General features: G+C 36.4%; 1 protein-coding gene across 1 annotated transcript; it reads right to left on the bottom strand.

The window, feature by feature from the left end:
• Positions 1–210: 210 nt before the first annotated feature.
• On the bottom strand, positions 211–17,959 carry rnf31 (ring finger protein 31). Its single transcript, XM_073849404.1, has 20 exons — positions 17,903–17,959; positions 17,007–17,206; positions 15,436–15,582; positions 15,206–15,361; positions 15,066–15,122; positions 14,151–14,304; positions 13,889–14,048; positions 12,578–12,723; positions 12,286–12,428; positions 10,801–11,034; positions 10,404–10,718; positions 8,254–8,439; positions 7,245–7,451; positions 5,078–5,251; positions 4,829–4,927; positions 4,572–4,661; positions 3,860–3,974; positions 861–973; positions 548–658; positions 211–387 (listed from the first exon to the last, which is right to left on the bottom strand). Exons 2-20 carry the CDS (start codon positions 17,202–17,204, stop codon positions 211–213), a joined length of 2,982 nt encoding a protein of 993 aa, XP_073705505.1. The 5' UTR covers positions 17,205–17,206; positions 17,903–17,959.
• Positions 17,960–18,687: the final 728 nt, after the last annotated feature.

Below are 18,687 nucleotides of genomic sequence, written 5' to 3'. Positions count from 1 at the left end.
GCTGTAAATTTAGCTTTGATCACAGGAATAAATTACATATATCTATACATCTATACATATACATATATATCCAAATAGAAAGCAGTTATTTCAAATAGTAAACATATTACTGTTTTTGCTGTATTTGGGGTCAAACAAATGCAGGCTTGGTGAGCAGAAAAGACAAAACATTGAAAATCTGTTAAAAAACTATTGACTGCTAGTGTAACTTTAGTATGCCATTACAATAAACAGAACATTATCGTCCGCTGGTGTGGATGCTAATATAGTTATCATTCTTTGTGTGAACAGGCCTTTAGAACATATCAAAAGAATAAGCCTTATGACTAAAGACTTACCAGTCTGTGCTCCAGGTGCAGTGTCAGTATTGTAGTTCACCCCCTTATTCTGAGGAAACAAAATGACGTTTAAACAAGTATCCGAAATAAAACGATGGGGATGAGAAGTGATATTTCACAACCAAACCTGGCACACGAGTGCTGTGCGTGTGAATGTGTAGGAGGAAATGTGTGTGTCTGTGTTAGAACGAGAGTGTGTGTGTGTCTACCTGCAGTAAGGCCTGAAGCCTGGCAGGCTCCCAGTCTCGGAGGTAGAAGAGGCAGTCTCTGGGGTGATGGGCATGCAGACCTGTCACAGTACACTGGTTCACTGCACACGTCTGCCGAAGAAGAGTGTGAGGGAAAGAGGATGAATAAAAAGAAGGGAAGAAACAGTGCTCCTGAGAAGGCTTCTACTTTTAGCCCAGCCATAGCTGGCTTCAAACTGAATATCACAGTCACGTACAGCGCAATATAACATGCACATAGAGCTACAAATAGGCACAAACAATCCTACGACATCAAGATGAGACAGGAACTCACTGTGTGGAAGGGGTTGTTACATCCACTGCAGAACTGATACCTGCACTGGGAACAACTGAAGTGCATACAGCCTCCCCTGGCCAAAGCATACTGGAACCTGCAGTTTGGGCAAGCTACAAGACAGACAGACAGGCAGAGAGGGAAAAAAAACGGCATGATAGAAAGAATGGGCTATGTGACAGGTTTTTTTTACCCTATACTGTGGATGTTTACATTTTGCGTTTGATAAAAACATGAAACATAATCAGGCTGTGTTTCAAATCAAATCACACTGAAAATCAAGTTTTTTCCTGTAAACGTTAACAGACAAACACATAAATAGATACGGCAACATAAAACTACAACACAAAATCCATAAAATGAAAAGAAATAGGTTTTAGCTTTGAAAGGAGGAAAATATCAATCATATTGTGAAATATTTAAATGTTTAAATATATATTTGTTTATACAGTTCATGTATATATAACATATTTTATATATATATATATTTAATATTTATTTATTATCCATTGATTTCAGATTCAGATTGTGACCCTGGACCACAAAAATAACAGGCTTTCCATAAATAAGCTTTCCACTGATGTATGGTTTGTTAGGGCAATATTTATCCGAAATACAACTATTTAAAATATTACAAAATCTGGAATTTGAGGGTGCAAAAAAATAAAAATATTGAGAAAATCGTCTTTAAAGTTGTTCAAAGTTCTAAGCAATGCTTATTACTAATTAAAAAGTTTTTAATTATTTACAGTAGGAAATTCACAAAATATCTTCATGGAACATGATCTTTACTTAATATCATAATGATTTTTGGCATAAAAGAAAAACAATCATTTTGACCCATACAATGTATTTTTGGCTTTTGCTACAAATATACATTTGCTACTTAAGATTGGTTTTGTGGTCCAGGGTCACATTTGCATTTTGCTTATTTGCCCCCGGTAGAAAATATATTGAGCTGTTGTCTTTTTTTTTTAATTCATCAATTTTATGAACGTATTCATTTATTAGCAGTTTCTGAAAAGCAGTGGTCAAATTCCTTATCCTCCTTATTCAAACCTAGAATGGATGTGAACTTGATCTGAAAAAGGCTATAAGACCATATTTTAGGATATGATACCATATTTTCTATTGTTGACATCAAATCTTGATTTGTCACAATTAACATGTGCCGCATACGCCTCTGTGTTACAGATGGATAAATCGAGTCGGACAGGCAGACAGATAGATCTGTTTAAAATGCCACCTATAGAACTTCGTATTTAATATTTCATCATACTGAATCAGTAAAATGATCTTCTGCTGTATAGACAGAATGACAGTTATACAGATAAAAAGAAAGCCAGATGGATGGATTCAGATGAACAGAGAAGGAGAGAATAAGTGAAACGCTACACTGGAAACAACCACTGTGCAATCAGTAACTCTCTCTATCTCACAAGGTGTGAATAAGTCAAAATAAAAATGCCTGCAAGTGAAAAATACCCAACATTAATATTTGATTTGGTTTTCCTTTACCACTGGACCAAACACAACCAAACCAAACAGACTGTATGAGCAGGCAACAGTTTCTTAAAGGGATAGTACACCCAAAAATGACAATGACTCCCCTTCAAGCCTTCCTAGGTGTATATGACTTTCTTCTTTGAGACAAATACAATTGGAGTTGCATTAAAAAATTTCCAGGCTCTTTCATGCTTTATAATAGCAGTGAATGGGTGTTGAGACTTTGAAGTCCAAAAAGGTGCATCCATCCATCCATCCATCATAAAAAGTACTTCAAGAGGCGTTTATAAAGGCCTTCCGAAGCAAATCAATGTACTTGTGTAAGAAAAACATCTATATTTAAAGCTTTATAAACTGCTAACTTCACCTAACTGTTGTACGAGCGTTCACGAGAGAGTGGCGTTCCGAGATGGCGTAGGAAATAGGCGTAGCATAAGCTCCAGTTACAATATACTAGTATGGTGAGAACCAAGTTTTGTTTACAGCAATATCTTGGCTTATATCAAAGTCCTCTGACATTTCCATTTACAAAATCTCATTTTGTACTTTTAATTTGTGACTGGTGTTTTGTTTTGCTCTTTCCTCTGCGCTTCTGTGTTTGTCACTTCTCACTGGAGCTTACGCCTACGTCCTATGTCATCCACTGGAATGCTACTCTCCTGAACGTGCAAAGGACAGTTAGCAGAAGCTTGAGATTACAGTTTATAAAGTTTGTGACCCTAGACCACAAAACCAGTCATAAGGGGTTAATTTTTGTGAAATTGACATCTATACATCACCTGAAAGTTGAATAAGCTTTCCATTGACATATGTTATGTTTGTTAGGATAGGACAACATTTGACTGAGATACAACTATTTTGAAAATCTAGAATCTGAGGGTGCAAAAAATATATATTGAGAAAATCACCTTTAAAGATGTCCAAATAAGGTTCTTAGCAATGCATATTACTAATCAAAAATTAAGTATTGATATATTTACAAAATATCTTTATGGAAGGTGATCGTTACTTAATATCCTAATGATTTTTGTCATAAAAGAAAAATCTATAATTTTGACCCATACAATGTATTGTTTACTATTGCGACAAATATACCCATGCTACTGATGACTTATTTTTTGGTCTAGGGTCACATATGGATATTTTTTTACACAACCACATCGGAAGTACTTTTTATGATTGATGGATGCACTTTATTGGACAAAATCTAAACACCCATTTACTGCCATTATAAAGATCGAAAGAGCTAGGACATTTTTTAATATAACTCTGAATGTATTATACACCTAGGATGGCTTGAGGGTGAGTAAATCATGGGGTAATTTTCATTTTTGGGTGAACTATCCCTTTAATACTGCTCAGATCCATTCTGTCAGTCAGAGTGGGCCAGAGGTGGTGATGGCAGTGGTACTGTTTGCTGTGAGAAAATGTGGATTAGAAGAGTGAAAGCACAGGTCCGACAGGCTTCTAAAGCAGATCAAAAGGTGACTCACTGATCCCATTGTCACGCAGGTATCCAGCCAAGCCCTGCTTCTGGTACTCAGGGTCATTCTCTCGCTTCCACAGCTGGAATTGCTCGCACGAGAGTCCCATATGCTGTGTCTCCCACTGAAAACAGAGACAGAGAAAGAGTAAAACATTAACTACCATCATTCAATAAAGTATTAATTCAGTTTTTACATATGTGACCCTGGACCACAAAACCATCATAGTCATAGGGGTCAATTTTTTAAAAATTGTACATTATCTAAAAGCTGGTTTGTACATCATCTCAAAGCTGAATAGATTTCCATTGATATATGGTTTGTTAGGATAGGACAATACTTGGCAGAGACATAACTATTTAAAAATCTGGAATATGAGGCAAAAAAAAAAACTAAATATTGGGAATATCGCCTTTGAAGTTGTCCAAATGAAGTTCTTAGCAATGCATATTACTAATAAAAAATGAACTTTGATATATTTACAGTAGGAAATTCACAAAACATCTTCTTGGAACATGATCTTTACTTAATATCCTAAAGATTTTTGGCACAAAAGAAAAATCGATAATTTTGATTTATATATGTGTCTTATGACTGGTTTTGTGTTCCAGGGTCACATGTGAGAGTTTGTTTGGATTTGTTAGTAAACATAATATGTTACTGCATATGCAACACTATTCTGAAGCTACTGACTATTGTCATTTTTCTGAAAAACACTCACCGGTTTTTTACACTGAGCACAGAAGCTTTTCCTGCACTGCGTACAGGTGACCTTGAGTTGATCACCATCGTAGATGAAGCCATATGAGCACTGTGGAAAGGTGAAGAGAATGAAAGAGATGCACATATCTTACATCATGCACCTCTTTTCAGATCACTGTAAAATATGTTTGAATGAGACTATAGCTGTCTGAGCATGAGAACTATCTCTGAATAGAAGTGAACAGTGAGGAAGTGCAGGGTGGGAGTGTCACTCACATGGCTGCACCACAGGAACTTTGGGTCCTTGATGAGAGCCTGCTCAGTCAGCTTCTTGTGGAAAAGATCGTACACGTCCGGTTCAAGACAATCCCTGAGCTGGGCAGTCACACAGACACACAAAAGATTGTTTCATACATCACAGTGAGTAGCTTGAAGCCCAGTTATATTGCTGCTGTGTTTTAAGTCAAGTCTAAGTATTGCACTGACCATCTTTATTTTTTAGTTTTTTTTTTTCTCTTGCAGTACCTGTATGTCCAGAGTGGAGAAATAGCTATTCAGGTGCTCAGGGTCGTTGATGTCAGGCTCTGTGCAGACAGGACACACCATGTCTCTGATGTGCTTGTCCCTCACCGCTATGGTGAAATGCTGTTTGAAACATCCACAGCACACAGAGCACTGGCACGATGTCAGGGACTGCATCTGAGACAGACAGAAAATGACACAAAAAATAGTCCTGATTTAAAGGAGTAGTTTACTTTCAGAACAAAATTTATAGATAATGTACTCATCCCTGTGTAATCCAAGATGTTCATGTCTTTCTTTCTTCAGTCATAAAGAAATTATGTTTTTTTTGAGGAAAACATTTCAGGATTTCTCTCCATACAATGGACTTCTATGGTGCCCCTGAGTTTGAACTTCCAAAATGCAGTTTAAATGCAGCTTCAAAGGGCTCTAAATGATCCCAGCCGAGGAAGAAGGTCTTATCTAGTGAAACGATCAGTTATTTTCTAAAAACATTTACAAATGATATACTTTTTAATCTCTAAACAGAGTACACACAGTGCTAGATGAGCATTTGAGGTTAAAAAGTATATCAATTGTATTTCTTATTTTTATTTTTTTTTAGAAAATAACCAATCTTTTTGCTAAACAAGATCCTTCTTTCCTCAGCCATGATCGTTTAGAGCCATAGATAAATATACGTATATACGTATATATGCCTCATTAGCGACTGTTTCTATGGGCCTTTATACGTAAGCTGTCCGCCATTTTGCTGCGGTCCACTTGACGTCATTCACCCATAGATCTATGTAATTCACCATAGTAATCACTGAATATTCGAAATGCCACAGTCCTGCACAGCCGCTGGTCTGCAAACCTACAGTATGGTGAATGACGTCAAGTGGACCGCTCCAATATGGCGGACGCATCTACGTGCTTGGAGCGGTCCAATGGGGTATCTACGTATATACTGTATATCTATGGTTTAGAGCTCTTTGAAGCTGCATTTTGGAAGTTCAAACTCAGGGGCACCATAGAAATCCATTATACGGAGAGAAATTCTGAAATGTTTTCTCAAAAAACATAATTTCTTTAGGACTGAAGAAAGAAAGACATGAACATCTTGGATGACTCCAAGGTGAGTACATTATCTGTAAATTTTTGTTCTGAAAGTGAACTACTCCTTTAATAAGGTACTTTCAAACACATACATTAGTCAAAAAAAATGTAACACCATTTCTCCATGTAGAGATCATTTGTGAACAGGATTCTGTAGGACAGTATGCGACATTTAGTAGACTAGTAGACATTTTTCAAAATGTTTTCTTTTGCATTTCACTGAAGAAATGAAGTCAAACTAATTTGGAACAACATTTTTAGTAAATGACGACTTGTTTTTACATTCAAAAAATGAAATTCTGTCATTATTCAATCTCCCTCATGTTGTTCCAAACCTGTATGACTGATTTTTTCTGTGGAACATAGAAGATGTTTTGGAAAATTATAATTTGCACTTTCATTATGTGATATTATATGTGACCCTGGACCATAAAAAAGTAATAAGGGTCAATTTTTGGAAATTGAATAAGCTTTCCATTGATGTATGGTTTATTTGGCTGAGATACAACTATTTGAAATCTGGAATCTGAGAGTGCAAAAAATTCTAAATACTGAAAAAAATCGCCTTTAAGGTTGTCCAAATGAAGTTCTTAGCAATGCAATTTACTAATCAAAAATAAATTTGTGATATATTCAAAGGAAATTTACAAAATACACAATTTACAAAATGGAACATGATCTTTACTTAATATCCTAATGATTTTTGTCATCAAAATCAATAATTTTGACCCATACAATGTATTTTTGGCTATTGCTACAAATATACCCGTGCAACTTGAGACTGGTTTTGTGGTCCAGGGTCATGTATGGACAAATATTACAATAGAAGTCAATGGGAACCAAAACTGTTTGGTTACCAAAATGATTTAAAATATTATCTTTTGTCTTCCAGAGATGAAAGTAAGTCATGCAGGTTTAGAAGAAAAAAAAACTGGCAAGTAAATGATGACTTGATGATGACTTTTGGGTGAACTTTCCCTTTAACAGCTCAATTGCTTAAAGGTAAAGGCATTCTGATGTAAAAAGTGCAAGATTTGGATCCAATCACATAGAAGGAGCTGACGCAAAGTACCTTGCTGTGGGGAAAAACTGACAGGCAGATTGGGCATTCCTTATTCAGTACGCGGCGAATGAAGTCCCGGTCGTGTGATTCACGCACGGCCTGAACCACGTCCTCCAGTGTGTAAGTGGCTGTAGGGTCTCGCAACAATGACAGAACCAGTTCACAACGCCCCCAGCTGGGCAGATCAAACATAGCCAGCAGCCTACGGCAAACATGCTAAACACAGACAAAAAAATAAGTTAACTTAAGTAATGTTTAATAACATAACATTTAAAGGGATTAGTTACCCCAAAATGAAAATTCAGTCATTAATTACTAACCCTTATGTCGTTCCAAACCTGTAAGACCTTTGAGAGCTTTCTGACCCTGCATAGACATCAACATAACTCCCACGTTCAAGGCCCAGAAAGGTAGTAAGCACATTGTTAAAATAGTCCATGTGACATCAGTGGTTCAACCTTAAGTTTATGAAGCTACAAGAACACTTTTTGTGTTGTGAATACTTTATTATCTTCCCTGTCATTCAAACAAGGCGCAGCACATCCAGGTTCTACATAAAAAGTATTCTTGTAGCTTCATAACATTACGGTTGACCCATTGATATCACATGGACTATTTTAGCGATGTTCTTCATACCTTTCTCGGCCTTGAACATGTCAGTTGCGTTGCTGTCTATGCAGGCTCAGAAAGCTCTTTGATTTCATCAAAAATATCTTAATTTGTGTTCCGAAGATGAACAAAGGTTTTATTGGTTTAGAAATGACATGAGGATGTGTAATTAATCACAGAATTAAATTTTTTAGGTAAACTATCCCTTTAACTTTTCACCACTGATCACTTTAAACATCTCCAAAGTGGTGGCCAGCTTTATGTAATTAATTAAAGATAAAAAAATCCATCTATCATACAAATGATGATACAGACCAAGCTGTTTTGCAAAAACAGTTTTGCACATCTAGTGGTGTAAAAAGCAATGCAGTGTCTCAGTGAAGCTCCATTAGGGTAAAAGGCCAGTCACCTGTTTATCTGGATGGTTGATGTCGATGGGGGGCTCTGGTTCGTCGCTCCACATGCGCTGATGGAATGGCTCCAGTAAAGGGCGCTGCAGCAGAACAAGAGCCCCCCTCACATCCCCTCCACTCTGCCGCAGGGCTTCTTCACAGCGGGTCACATCATTAAAGCCCAGAGAGCCAAGCTCTTTTACCTAACAAACAAAAACAGACAAAATGTCATATTCACCAGGAATGCACCTGTATTACAATTCTGAACAATACTGATAAGCTGATAATTATTTTCTTGTAAGGCCAAAATCATTTTGTCTAAATATTTGTGCTGTAAAAAATTAGCGCATTAATGCAGGTGATTCATTTTTCCAGTTTAATAATATTTAATGCAGTTAACGCAGTGGCATAGCTAGGGTTGGCCACCTCACTCACAACTGCTGTTTCTGTCTCTTTTTTCTTGACAAGAATTGCATTTTTTTTTTTTTTTAATCGCAGAACGTCTTTACAATTACATCATACAGGAGACTTTTCAGACGCGCACTCTACTTTGCCTCAGCAACAGGCGCTAGTCAAATGAGCATGGAAACGGTACAGCTGACGAGGCAGCTTCAGTAAAACAATAATGAACTGCGGTCAGATGAGATGTTGTCAGGCCATATGTCAGTAAACCAAATGTTCCTGTCCTGTCAGCTGTTATACTGTGCTGGTAGTGTGTGCAAATACGACGGTGCGCACTGTAGCCTGTATCTTTTCATATTAAAGCATGAATTAAACTACCAGCATTCGTGTCAGATCCGCGCATGTTCAGCAGTGGCAGCTCTTAAAGTAATAGCAGCCAAATAACCTACTAACCCAGCTGCTGTGATGTCTAATAATCAAAGAACAAAAGAAAAAAAGAGGAAATCAATTCCTATTGTAGCTTTGAGGATTCACGTATATTTATTTTTGAGTTTAGTGTTTGATAACTATTTAATTTCTGTATACTTCCTACTTGTTGAAGGACACAGGTAGCCTAAATAACGGTTCACTTTATTTAAGTTCACTTAAATTGGTTGTTATTTTTTAAAGTTTAAATAAATGTTAAAATTGATAGCTCTCACCTATACTGTAATGTTGAATGGCTATAGTCAATGGTTAAATATTAGAAAATAAAGAACAGTTTCCTTGAGACATCAGCAGTATTGGTATCACTGATACTCGCCTCCAGCCATAAAAAAAAGATGCCATTAAACAAATAATAAAAATATACTGTCTTTATATTGTTACTACATTCATTTTGAAGATTGAATGTAAAATTGCAACATAAAAGTATATTTAAAAACTTCAATGTGCCATTAAACAAATATTAAAAATATAATGTCTTTATATTGTTTCTACATTAATTTGAAGATTGAATGTGAAATTATTGCATTATAAAAAGTGTATTTAAAAACTTTAATGTGTCATTAAACAAATATATAAAATATTAAATTAATTAAATTAATTTAATTATAATAATTAAAAATATATTTAAAAACTTTAAATGTTAGGTGGGATTAATCGCAATTAATTTCAGAAAAAATGTGAAATTTATTTTTTTAATCGATTGACAGCACTACTAAATATATTAAAAATTAAACACTAAAAACTACTAGTGAAGTTAGGCATCACAACATTATAAAAAAAAAGTGTTTTAAAAATGACATTTAACAATGTTATGAAATTATTAGTGCTTTTATGTTCTGTGTCGTGGTACTCTTGTGACCGCGCGTCAAAGACTGACATGGAAGAGAAAAAAAATGTTAAATAAAGTTATTTTTGTTTTCATTGCGCACAAAAAATATTCTCATAGCTTCATAAAATTTAGGTTGAACCACTGATTACTACACCTTACTATCTTTCTGGGCCTTTAACGTGTCAGAAAAGGGTCAGAAAGCTCTCGGATTTCATCAAAAAAAATCTTAATTTGTGTTCCAAAGATGAACCCAGGTCTTATGGGTAATTAATTAATGACAGTAATTAATTGACAGAATTCTCACTTGTGGGTGAACTATCCCTTTAAAGTCACATCACTGACTAGGTCTAGAAACACAAATAGAACTCTGCAAATTACAGCCATAAATACTCAATCAGTATGAGTATCAGTATTACTATGACTGGATGCACAAGAACAGTCTTTACTCACTTTAACTTTACGGTCTCTGAGAGCCTGCCTGACGGCCTTCTCATTATCGCCCCCTGCTGTGAGCCAGGCTCGTTTGGCTTCAGCTCTGGACATGGGCACTGCATTGCTCTTTTGCCCATCCTGGCCATTGTTCCCCCCTGAACCGTTTGATTGCGCATTGGGTTCTTGCTGACAAGATGCAGCCATCACACAGATCTCATCGAGCACATGAGGTAGCTCTGCTTTCAGCCAGTCGTATGGCGTTACATTACTGTTTCCAGACACACACATGCTGGTGTAAACCTCCTCCGGGCTCACTCCTTTCTTCTCTCCCTCCTGAGAAAAACACAGAGACAATGAGGATGCTTGTAAACTTCTGAGGATGCGCAGGCTACAACAAGAACAATATCGGACTTACACGAATGAGCTGAATAAGTTTAAGCCCTTCCTCCCTCATCAACCTTTGTCTTTTCGAATCAGGGTCCTCAGTGGGATTGACTTTAGGTGGGGTTGGAAGCGGTGTGACGTCCTTGACTGGTGAGAGTGGAAGGGGCTTAGAGGGCGATAGAGCAGGCTCTGATTTCGAAAGACAGCACATTTCGCATACAGGTGATGGTGTGTGGTTGACGTACGTACAAAACTGGCAAACCCACTAAATGACATAGGGAAAATAGGAGAAGTCAAAACAGGAACCTACATTCAGGATACAACTCAGCATGAGACTCATTTCATTTACAAATCAGAATATGCTCATGAGTTAATAAATGTTAAATGGATTGTGTAACATCCACCAGCAGCACCAAAAAGAACTGTGATCTTTATTTAGGACACTATAAAAACATTGGCTCATTATCAGTTTATAAAGCTGAATTCCCTGATAAACAGTGGAGAACCTTTTGCAGCATTGTTCATTCTGTTATATTATCAGTTTGAATGCACTGACACTATCGGATGAAAGCAAAATTGAACTGAATTGAGCTGGATGATGGCACTATTGTCTTCTGTAGAGCAGCTTTCAGCTGAATAAAGTTAGTTTCATAATTTATGAATTTTTCGAACCTCACTGCTATTGAACTGAATTGAATCAACATTGAACCAACTTGAGATGAATAACAATTCTGTTGCTGAACTGAACTTATTTTATAATTAAAGGAGAAGTTCACTTCCTGAACAAAAATTTACAGAAAATGTACTCACCCCCTTGCCATCCAATATGTTCATGTCTTTCTTTCTTCAGTCGTAAACAAATTATGTTTTTTTGAGGAAAACATTAAAGGAATAAGCGGACTTCTATGGTCCCCATGAGTTTTAACTTCCAAAATTCAGTTTAAATGCAGCTTCAAATGCTCTAAACGATCCTAGCTAAGGAAGAAGAGTCTTATCTAGCGAAACTAACCGATCGTTTTGCTAGATAAGACCCTTCCTCTACTGGGATTGTTTAGAGCCCTTTGAAGCTGCATTTAGGAAGTTCAAATTCACAAGCACCATTGGAGTGCACTAATGTTTGCCTCAAAAAACAATTTCTTTATGACTGAAGAAAGACATGAACATCTTGAATGACAAGGAGGTGAGTCAATTATCTGTAAATGTTTGTTCTGGAAGTGAACTTCTCCTGCAATAAACTTTACACATTTACTAAATTTAACTGAATCAACACTGAATCACATGGAGCTGAATAATGACACTATTGTCTTTTTAGAGCTGCTTTACAGCAGTATTTTAAATAGTGTCATATTTAAAGAAGTTTGCATAATTCATGATTTTTATTACTGAGAAACCTCTGAAATCTGTATTGTATAAAGCACTAAATAAATAAACACATAAATTACACACTTAACATATCTATCAGTAAACAAAACTATCTAGAAGAAAACTTCATATGAAATATAGTGGATCATAGCACCTGGCTGTCCATTAGTCCCGTTGAAGAGGGGGTCGGACGTGAAGGTGCGACAGGAGGTCGGGTAGCCAGACGAGGACGCTCACACACCTCGCATAGAATGCTGCTGCCTGCATTTACCACGGTGCAGCTTTTACATTGCCACTCTAATTGAAAAAAAATGATGGATAACAGAATGTGTTTATTTGTGATATCAAATTACTAAATTAACACATCAAAATGTCAAACAGGACTGATGGCCTATTTAGTGTAGCAAAAGCAAAAGTAAACTGGAAAAAAGAATGTAAATACTAACCAGATATTGTAGAGGGCTGAGATGGCTCTTCCTGTAAAGACGGGGCACCAGAGGACAGGCGGGGTCGATCACAGGATTCACACAAAACCTGCTGCATTGTATTTACTGTAGTGCAGTATGAACACTGCCATGTTGACAGCGATGAGCTAAGAAAAAAAAAAAACATACAGATTTGTTGAACATAATCCTGTACACAAATAGAGTTGAAGTCAAGTTTACATACACCTTGCAGAATCTGCAAAATGTCAGTTTACCAAAATAAGAGGGATCATTCAAAATGCATGTTATTTTTTATTTAGCGCTGACCTAAATATGACATAAAAGATGTTTACATATAGTCCACAAGAGAAAATAATAGTTGAATTTATAAAAATGTCTCTGTTCAAAAGTTTATATACATTTGATTCTCAATACAGTGTTGTTACCTGAATGATCCACAGCTGTGGGTTTTTTGTTTGCTTGTTTGTTTAGTGATAGTTGCTCATGAGTCCCTTGTTTGTCCCGAACGGTTAAACTTCCTGCTGTTCTTCCGAAAAATCCTTCCGGTCCCATTAATTCTTTGTTTTTTCAGCATTTTTTTGTATATAAACTCTTTCCAACAGCTGTATGATTTTGAGATCCACTTTTTGACACTGAGGACAACTTAGGGACTTCTATGCAACTATTAGAGATGGTTCAAATCTCGCTGATGCTCCAGAAGAAAAAAAACTATGTATTAAGAGCCAGGGCCAGGGGGTGTAAACGTTTAAACAGAATGTAAATTCTTATTGTTTTATTGTTTAATATATTTAGTACTGTCCTTCAGAAACTACAGAAGATACTTACATGTTTCCCAGAAGACAAAATAAGTTAAATTTACCCTTATCTTCAAATGCAAAGCTCTTAATGCATTGTGTTACCTTCAGAAGCATCAGTGAGCACTTGAACCTTTTGTAATAGTTGCAGTCCCTCAGTTGTCTTTAAAGTGAAAAGACGGATCTCAAAATCATTCAGTCGTTGTTGGTAAGGGTTCAAATACACAAAAATGCTGAAAAACAAAAGATTGTGGGACCTGAAGGACTTTTCTAATGAACAGTGAGAAGTTTAACTGTTCAGGACAAACAAGGGAAACAACACAGTATTAAGAATCAAGTGTATGTAAACTTTTGAGTCATTTTTATAAATTCAACTATCATTTTCTCCTGTGGACTATATGTAAATGTATTTTATGTGAAAAATCTTATTAAAAAAATAACATAAATACAATTTTCACATTCTGCACATTGACTTCATCTGTATGTTCTCTCAACCTTTCAGATTAACAATGCTAACCCGAGCCGTTTTGTGGCTTTTGAGGAAGTCACAGGAATCCTAACGTGTGTGGAACGTCCTGAATGGGAGTGATACAGCTTGTCACATTCTGTGCACAGCCGTTGAGTACAGGTGGGACAGTGAGCAGACACCAGGAAGATACCACATATAGTACAGCTCTCTGCAGGGCAATTTAATGGAATAGAAAAGAAATTATCAAAATGGACACTCACAATTAAATATATTCTTTAAAAGGAAAGCCAGGGTTGGTAAATGTGCTTACCTGTATGATTAGAGGGCACTAGAGAAGAGAGAGAGAGGGCTGGACTGAATTGAGATTTAGGCTGAGAAGGAGTCGACACAGGCGAGGGAGTTTGTTTGTCCCACGGTCTCTCAGTAGGAGAGAAGGCAACTGAATCTGTGTTGATTCCCTCATCCTGTATAGACATTACATGGACACTGTTTAAGTAACCTGCAAAAAAAAGCACTTTCTCTAATACATACACTACCGTTCAAAAGTTTGAGGGTGGTATTAAGTCTACGCTCACTAAAGCTGCATTTGTTTATTAAAAATACAGCAAAAATGTTTAATATTTAAATAAGTGTTTTCTATTTTAATGTATTTTAAAATGTAATTTATTCATGTTATGGCAAAGCTGAATTTTCAGCAGCTGTTGCTCCAGCCTTCAGGGTCACATGATCCTACAGATATTATTCTAATATGCTGATTTTGAGCTCCAGAAACATGGCTAATAATTGAAAACAGCTGTGCTGCTTAATATTTCTGTGGAGACTGCAACACATTTTGTTTTTTTGCAACATTATAAAAGTCTTTACTGTCACTTTTCATCAATTTAATGTACCCCTGCTGAATAAAAGTATTAATTTCTTCTAAAAACAAAAATCTTACCGACCCCAAACTTTTGAATGGTAGTGTATATAGTAATCAACATTTGAAGTGGATCAAAACCTTTCATCAAAGTTGTCCTAAAAACAAAACAATACCTGTTCTTGTCTTAGGACAACTTTGATGAACGTTTTTGATCCACTTCAAATGTTGACTACTGTATATCAATTGTAACCTACTGTTTTGATGTTGAAAAAAGTGCATGCACAAATATTAGTTTATAACCATATAAATGACCAGCCACATTTTATTAAGTACAGAATGGTAAAAAAAAAAAAAAAAAGCTTGTACCTGCACGGTAAGGGAGGGAATAAGTCTTTCAAAAAACTCTGGATGAGGATGGGTGCCCTACAAAAAAAGAGACAGACTCTATGAGCTGAATATTCATTTGTGAAAAACCCACTGTGTGCTTATACTTTACAGCCCCAGACCTTGATTAGCATGTCCAGCTCCATACGGAGGGACATAATCTCAAGAGTTACTGATGCCACCTTCCCAACATCAGGCTGGGCAACATCATCAGGAAAGCTCAAGCCATCTGGCTGCTGATTGGTGTAGCCGTACAGGTTGAGTACTGCTCTGCCACCCTGAAAGACAAAGATAAACAATAGTAACCACAGATATTTTCTATGTTTGCCTCATAATTATATCCACCACACACCTGAATAGAGTCTACGGTGGTCCTAAAGACAGGGTTGTTGTACTTCACTGTACGCCAGAACTTCGGCCTGTTGGGGTTGGTAAGATTGGAGCCATACTTCTCCAAGATGTTAAGAGCGGTGGAAAGTTTCTGAAGGAGGCTGAGGGACTAAAAGGATCAGAGGATATTAATGTACAACAGCATAGTCTGAACAAGAATACATTACAACCCAGAAACAACAACAACAGATTACCCAGTGCTATGGATTATTACAGTTTAAGTCAGAAGTTTACACACACCTTGTAAAATCTGCAAAATGTTAATTATTTTTACCCAAATAAGACGGATCATATAAAATGCATGTAATTTTTTATTTAGTACTGACCTGAATAAATTTCACATAAAAGACTTTTACATTTAGTCCACAAGAGAAAATAATAATTGACTTTATAAATTTAAATTGTTACCTGAATGAGCCAGTTTTTTTTTTTTTTTTTTTTTTTACTGATGGTCGTTCATAAGTCCCTTGTTTGTCCTGAACAATTAAACTGCCCGCTGTTCTTCAGAAAAATCCTTCAGGTCCCACCAATTCTTTGGATTTTCAGCATTTTTGTGTATTTGAACCCTTTCCAACAATGGCTGTATGATTCTAAGTTGCATCTTTTCACACTGAGGACAACTGAGGGACTCCTATGCAACTATTACAAAAGGTTTAAACACTCACTGATGCGCCAGAAGGAAAAAACATGCATTAAGAGCCAAGGGTGTAAACTTTTGAACAGAATGAAGACGTGTACATTTTTCTTATTTTGCCTAATTATATTTTTTCATTTAGTACTGCCCTTCAGAAGCTACAGAAGATTCTTACACGTTTCCCAGAAGACAAAATAAGTAGATTTACCCTGATCTTCAAATTCAAAAAGTATTAATGCATCGTGCTGTCTTCTGAAGCATCAGTGAGCGTTTGAACCTTCTGTAATAGTTGCATAGGAGTCCCTCAGTTGTACTCATTATTAGAATTAAGAATCAAGTGTATGTAAACTTTTGACCAGGGTCATTTTTATAAATTCAACTATTATTTTTTTCTTGTGGACTATATGTAAACGTCTTTTATATAAAAAAAATATATAAATCAGGTCAGTACTAAATAAAAAATAACATGCATTTTGTATGATCCCTCTTATTTTGGTAAAATTCAAATTTTGCAGATTCTGCAAGGTGCATGTAAACTTTTGACTACAACTGTATGTGCTTTCTGTCAGTTATTCACATGGCCAGTATCAGGCCCATAGCTAGTTATTGCTCACCATGTAAGCGATTACTGTAACTCAATTGTCAAGAAACATTAGCCAAGCCATTCTCAACATATTAGGAATATGAAAATATATTTTTAGATTGATTATAGTATTTTTTCCCTTAATTCCTTTAAATCATCTAATTATTTCATTCCTTTAAATAAAAAGGACCATTACTTCCCCTTTTTGTCCCCCCAGTCAGATGGTCAAGTCATTAAAAAGTCAAACCTTTGCTTCCTTCTGTATAATCATACACTCTTTTGTCTTAAGAAAATGAATCATTACACCATCTCTTACCTCCTTCCTGTTATTCCCACTACTGTTCTCCGTCAGCATACTTTCAGCAGCGATGTAGCGATATTTGCTGGAGGGCGGGAGGGGGATGTTGGCCATGGATGCCACCCCTGCCCTCATCTCCTGGGCAGAACCTGGAATAGACAAGCTGTCTTCCGCATTCACCCTCACCGTCTCCAGCTGATCAGTGAGAGAGGCCATTGCTGAAAGTGAAAGTCATCAAAACTTCAGGTTTATGTTAAACAAACAGGGCCTGAGATCACTGCTTCTCATGCCAAAAGCATGAGGGAACAAATGACACTGTAGTTGGGTTTACAGTTAAAGTTAGACAAGGTGGCTTACTGATTTATTATGTTTGAAGCATAAACAAGAGTCAACAACACGTCTGTTGATTCACTTATTAAACACACGTAATCATTTTCTCGTTTATTTGCAGTCAGTGTTAATTTTTTACAGATATACATGACTGTCACATCGTTTAAACAACCTGTACGGATGTTTTTACTGTATATTCATGTTAGCTACTACGCTAGCAGCCTTGTGAATGGAAAGTGAAACCATAACAACTCACACGAAGCTAGTTAGCTACTTCTTTCTTCAAAATTAAGTCTTAGTTTCTAAATAAACTGATGTTTTACGGTATAGGTTGTTATTTGTCTAACCGTTATAGCCAGATGTGTTATATACACTCAAATAAAACCCCTACTCTTGGTTTAACTCGATCGCTGCTATTGAATACTAGTACGCTAGCAGGCTAACACTTAGAAATTACAGTCAAAAAACTGGTCAGCGACATTACAGAGAAACCAGATGTCCAGATGTGTCTCTGTTAATACTTTTCCGTCAAGTCAGCTGCCTTACGTATTTTATAAGCTGTCGACCAATATTAACATACTCACCGCGTATTGACAGAGGAGCAGTGCTTTCATTCACTCATACGTAAAACTGAAACATACATTTACCCGCATAGAGGCGCTGTGAGGAAGACCAAACTGCATTTCAACAACAAAACACTTCTTGTAAATGGATAAATGGATAGATAAGTGACAGAGAAATGCATGACTGACAGGAAAAACTATAGAAATGTAAACAAGGGTCATGACAGGAAAAACGGTGGTTGCCACACTGCGGGGAATATTAAGCAATACTGTAATAACAATAATAGATATTTTCAATGAGAAATGTGCGAGGCAGAATTTACACTGCTTATGATGTTCTTATGAAAATATGACGTCAGTGCTTGAATATAGGACAAATTGGATACACCTGTTGGCTGCCATTTGATTGCATTAATGTGGATCTCTGGAAACAAGCATGAACCTATAAATCTGAAATGCAAAGCTTCACTGCCAGAGTTAGTCGCTCTCGCTCTATGCACATTTAAGTCCACTTTGTCACTTTCACATCTAAGGTTGGTCATTTTATTTGTTTTACATGAAAATATGCTTGTTTGGATAGTATTATTAGTATGCCTGTCCGTTTGAAATGAATGTTCTCTTAACTGATACTGTTTGTTTGGTTTAATCCAACGTGGTTCTGAGTCTGGCTTTTTTTTTTTTTCTTTTCTTTTTTTTAATACAGTATTGCGGTGTTTTGTATCCTGTGCTGTCTTTCTTCGTCTCCTCACAAAAAATGGAAGGTAACTTTCTTAACTCATGACCTTGTTGTTAGTGCCATGCTATAC

This window comes from Garra rufa, chromosome 10, assembly GCF_049309525.1.
Source record: "Garra rufa chromosome 10, GarRuf1.0, whole genome shotgun sequence".
Lineage (NCBI taxonomy): Eukaryota > Metazoa > Chordata > Actinopteri > Cypriniformes > Cyprinidae > Garra > Garra rufa.
This window is presented reverse-complemented; position numbering and strand designations above follow the sequence as displayed.